The sequence below is a fragment of the Piliocolobus tephrosceles genome, chromosome 21, assembly GCF_002776525.5.
Source record: "Piliocolobus tephrosceles isolate RC106 chromosome 21, ASM277652v3, whole genome shotgun sequence".
NCBI classification, from domain to species: domain Eukaryota; kingdom Metazoa; phylum Chordata; class Mammalia; order Primates; family Cercopithecidae; genus Piliocolobus; species Piliocolobus tephrosceles.
In genome coordinates, this window is record NC_045454.1 from 38,005,557 (window position 1) to 38,010,422 (window position 4,866).

Below are 4,866 nucleotides of genomic sequence, written 5' to 3' on the forward strand. Positions count from 1 at the left end.
CCTGGGCAACATGGCAAAACCCTGTCTCTATTAAAAACATAAAAAATTAGCCAGGCATGGTGGTGCACGCCTTTAGTCCCAGCTACTCAGGGGGCTGGGGCATGAGAATCACTTAAAGTCAGGAAGCAAAGGTTGCTGTGAGCCAAGATTGTCCCACTGCACTCCAGCCAGAGCAATAGAGTCTCAAAAAACAAAAACAGGCCGGGCGTGGTGGCTCAAGCCTGTAATCCCAGCACTTTGGGAGGCCGAGACAGGCGGATCACAAGGTCAGGAGATCGAGACCATCCTGGCTAACACGGTGAAACCCCATCTCTACTAAAAATACAAAAAAAAAAAAAACTAGCCGGGCGAGGTGGCGGGCACCTGTAGTCCCAGCTGCTCGGGAGGCTGAGGCAGGAGAATGGCATGAACCTGGGAGGCGGAGATTGCAGTGAGCTGAGATCCGGCCACTGCACTCCAGCCGACAGAGCGAGACTCCGTCTCACAAACAAAAACAAAAACAAACAAACAAATAGAAGTATCCTGCTAGTGGCCTAGTGGCCTGATAGAGGTACTGGAAGGGAGGTGTAGCTGTTGTTGCGGAGACGGCAGAGACCTGAGAGGGGTGGATCTCTGACATAGAGAGGAGGGCTAGGTTTTACAGATATTGAGATGCGGGTGATGGGAGGGGAGGGGTGGAGGGATGAAGGAGAGTGGTTGATGTACCAGCCCCTGACTAAGCTGAGTGATAGGGACACAAAGCAAAAAACAGGTCATTTTGGAGCTTGCAGAGTCTGAGGGACCTGGAGGTATTGGGAATGCCTCCAAGGAGGTACCTGGGCGCCAAAGACACAAACAAGAAAGACATAAAAGTATTGATGATCATTGAAGCCATGAGAGGGACTCAAAGGAGTGGGGAGAGAAGGGAACAGAAGAATTAATCTGGGGACACAGAGACCTAAGGATTGGATGAATGGAATTAGCTCAAAAAAGAGAACAAGGCAGGGTGTGATGGCTCACAACTGTGATCCCAGCACTTTGGGAGGTCGAGGCAGGAGGATCACCTGAGGTCGGGAGTTCGAGACCAGCCTGACTAACATGGAGAAACCCTGTGTATACTAAAAATACAAAATTACTGGGGTGTGGTGGCGCATGCCTGTAATCCCAGCTACTCAAGAGACTGAGGCTGGAGAATCACCTGAACCCAGGAGGCGGAGGTTGTGGTGAGCCGAGATCGCGTTATTGCACTCCAGCCTGGGCAACAAGAGTGAAACTCTGTCTCAAAAAACAAAAAACACACAAACAAACAAACAAACAACAATGTCCTGGCCAACACGGTGAAACCCCATCTCTACTAAAAATACAAAAATTAGCTGGGCATGGTAGCACCTGCCTGTAATTCCAGCTACTTGGGAGGCTGAGGCGGAGAATCACTTGAACCAGGGAGGCGGAGCTTGCAGTGAGCTGAGATCGCGCCACTGCACTCCAGCCTGGCGACAGAGCGAGACTTCGTCTCAAAAACAAAAAACAAAAAACAAACAATGTCCATTAGCTGGGCGTAGTGGCCCAGGCCTGTAAACCCAGCACTTTGGGGAGGCTGAGGTGGGAGGATTGCTTGAGCCCAGAAGTTCAAGACTAGCCTGGGCAACATAGTGAGATCCAGTCTGTATCCCCCTACGCCCCACACCAAAAAAAAAAAAAAAAATTAACCAGGTGTGGTGGCACATGCCTGTGGTCCCAGCTCTTTGGGAGAATGAGGTGGAAAGATTGCTTGAGGCCAGCAGGTCAAGGCTACAGTGAGCTGTGATTTCACCACTGTGCTCCAATCTGGGCGACAGAGTGAGACTCTGTCTCAAAAAACAAAACAAAACAGAACAAACAAAAAAAAAACAGGCCTGCCATGGCGGCTCACACCTGTAATCCCAGCACTTTGGGAGGCCAAGGCAGGAGGATCACCTGAGGTCAGGAGTTCAACACCAGCCTTGCCAACATGGTAAAACCCCGTCTCTTCTAAAAATACAAAAAAATTAGCTGGGCGTGGTGGCACATGCCTGTAATCCCAGCTACTCGGGAGGCTGAGGCAGGAGAATCGCTTGAATCCGGGAGGGGAAGTTGCAGTGAGCCCAGATAGCGCCATTGCACTCCAGCCTGGGTGCAACACCAAAAAACAATATCCATTGGATTCACGGCTCTGAGGGGACTGCTGACCACAGCAAGACACGTTTTGGGGGTGCAGTGGGGTTGGATGCCAGGTGGTTGCAGGTGGGTCATGGAAACCTGTGGGTGAAGAGCCAGGCGCTGGGGAGGGAAGGTGGGGCTTGGTGCCAGGGGGTGCATCAGGCAATTCTTGAACCCTCTGGTCCCTCCCTGCTGTCTCCGCAGGTCGGTAGTGATGCTGGAGATTGACAACAGGCTCTGCCTGCAGTCGCCTGAGAATGATCACTGCTTCCCCGATGCCCAGAGCGCTGCTGACTACCTGGGAGCGCTATCAGCGGTGGAGCGCCTGGACTTCCCGTACCCACTGCGGGATGTGCGGGGTGCGACCCGGCCTTGGGGAGAGGGTGGTGGGGACCAAGCTGGGGGCAGCCAAAGCCCCGCCCCAATGCCAAAGCCCCGCCCTCTGCTGAAGCCCCGCCCCCTGCTTCCTACTCTTAGGGGAGCCTCTGGAGCCTCCAGAACCCAGCGTCCCGCTGCTGCCTCTGCTAGTGGCAGGTGCCGTCTTGCTGCTGGTCATCCTCGTCCTGGGCGTCATGGTGGCCCGGCGCAAGCGCGAGCACAGCACCCTCTGGTTCCCCGAGGGCTTCTCACTGCACAAGGACGTGGCCGCTGGTCACAAGGGCCGGCGGGAACCCGTGGGCCAAGATGCGCTGGGCATGAAGTGAGAACCCTGCTCGCTCCCTGTCCCTGACTATGGGGACCTTGTGAGCCCTGGATCCCGCCTTGACCTGACTCAGACCTCTGCCCCCACCTCAAATCCTCCTTCCCAGCTGGACACCTCTAGTGTCCCCTCTCACATCCCCTCTTCCCATTGTCTGCCAGGAACATGGCCAAGGGTGAGAGCCTGATGGGAGAGGTGGCCACAGACTGGATGGACACAGAGTGCCCAGAGGCCAAGCGGCTGAAGGTACTGCCCCCTCTTCTGAGCTTTGCCCCCTCCTCTGGCCCCTCCCCTCAGGGTACTGGGTGGGGTCCCCAGTGGATGATGGGCGTAATCAGGGGATATCACCGCTGTCCCCACCTCCCTAACTCCAGAGAATAGTCACAGCTTTGCAACGCTGTTTTCTTCTTAGTGTGGTTCTGTGACCTCAGAGGGAGGAGGAGATTTGCCACTGGGGCCCCAAGGGTCCCTCTGGGCAGGTGGAAAATCCTTCACTCCGTCCTGCCCCTCCCCGGCCAGGATCCTGTGTCCTGGCCAGCCTGCACTCTTTCTGGAGGTGTCCCCCAGTCCCAGAGAGCCAGTCTGCCTTATCTCTGTCAGTTCCTATTTTGTCCAGCATGAGGTTAGCCTGGAAGTGCTCTGAGCCAGTTCTAAGCACCATTTCATGCAGTCATGCCCCTGGGTTCAGTATGAGTCAGCTGTGGCTACCATTAAAAAATCCCACACAGGTGGATCACCTGAGGTCAGGAGTTCGAGACCAGCCTGACCAAAATGGTGAAACCCCATCTCTACTAAAAATACAAAAGATTAGCTGGGCATGGTGGTGGGCGCCTGTAATCCCAGCTACTTGGGAGGCTGAGGCAGGAGAGTCCCTTGAACCCGGCACTCCAGACTGGGCAACAAGAGCAAAACCCCATCTCAACAAAAAAAATGGGATTAAAAAAAGCCAGCAGCATGGGTGACTCAAACAATAGAAATTTGTTTTTTCATGGTTCTGGAGGTTGGAAGTCTAAGCCCAAGGTACCATCAGGGTTGGTTCCTGATGAGGGCTCTCTTCCTGGCTTGCAGATGGCCGCCTTCTCACTGGGTACACAGAGGAAAGAGAGAGAGAGATCTGGTACCCCATCCTCTTCTTGTAAGGATACCTGTCCTATTGGATTAGGGTCCCACATTTATAACCTCATATAACCTTAATTACCCCCTTAAAGGCCCTGTCTCACCAGGCTTAGTGGCTTGCACCTGTAATTTCAGCTACTTGGGAGGTTGAGGCAGAAGGATTGCTTGAATCCAGGAGTTGGAGGCTGCAGTGAGCTATGATTGTACCACTGCACTCCAGCCTGGGTCACAGAGCAAGACCCTGTCTAAATAAAAAGTCCTATCTCCAAATGCAGACACATGGAAGTTTTATATATGATTTAGGGTTTTAGTGTATGATTTTTATTTTTATTTTTATTTTTTTGAGACCAGGTCTCACTCTGTTGCCGAGGCTGGAGTGCAGTGGTGTGATCTTGGCTCGCTGCAGCCTCCACCTTCCAGGTTCAAGCGATCCTCCTGCCTCAGTCTCCCGAGTAGCTGGGATTATAGGCTTGTTCTACCATGCCCGGCTAATTTTAGTATTTTTAGTAGAGACAGGGTTTCACCATGTTGGCCAGGTTGGTCTCAAACTCCTGACCTCAAGTGATCTGCCCACCTTGGCCTCCCAAAGTGTTGGGATTACAGGCGTGAACCACCATGCCCGGTCAGTGTATGATTTTTAGAAGGGGCACAATTCAGTCCATACAGACCTTTGCCAGCATTACTGAGACACCCACTGAATGTCTCTAATGCACATGAAACATCTTATTTCATCTCTTTGAGGACCCTATAAAGTAGCCATTGACATATACTTCAATTTACAAACTCCCTTCCTCTGTTCATATTTTAATGTTGTGAAATGGAGGCATCTATTACAGTGGACAGATAAAAAAATTTGCTCAACCCAGACTTTTCTCTTTCTCTTCCTCCCTCCC

The 4,866-nt window shown here is 52.6% G+C and overlaps 1 protein-coding gene across 1 annotated transcript in view; it reads left to right on the forward strand.

The window, feature by feature from the left end:
- NOTCH3 (notch receptor 3) overlaps positions 1-4,866 on the forward strand; it is a 46,975-nt gene that overhangs the window by 33,320 nt on the left and 8,789 nt on the right. The window contains exons 26-28 of the mRNA XM_026457024.1: positions 2,362-2,516; positions 2,635-2,857; positions 3,019-3,155. Of these exons, the coding sequence (XP_026312809.1) occupies positions 2,362-2,516; positions 2,635-2,857; positions 3,019-3,155 (515 nt within the window). The remainder of the gene's footprint in view (positions 1-2,361; positions 2,517-2,634; positions 2,858-3,018; positions 3,156-4,866) is intronic.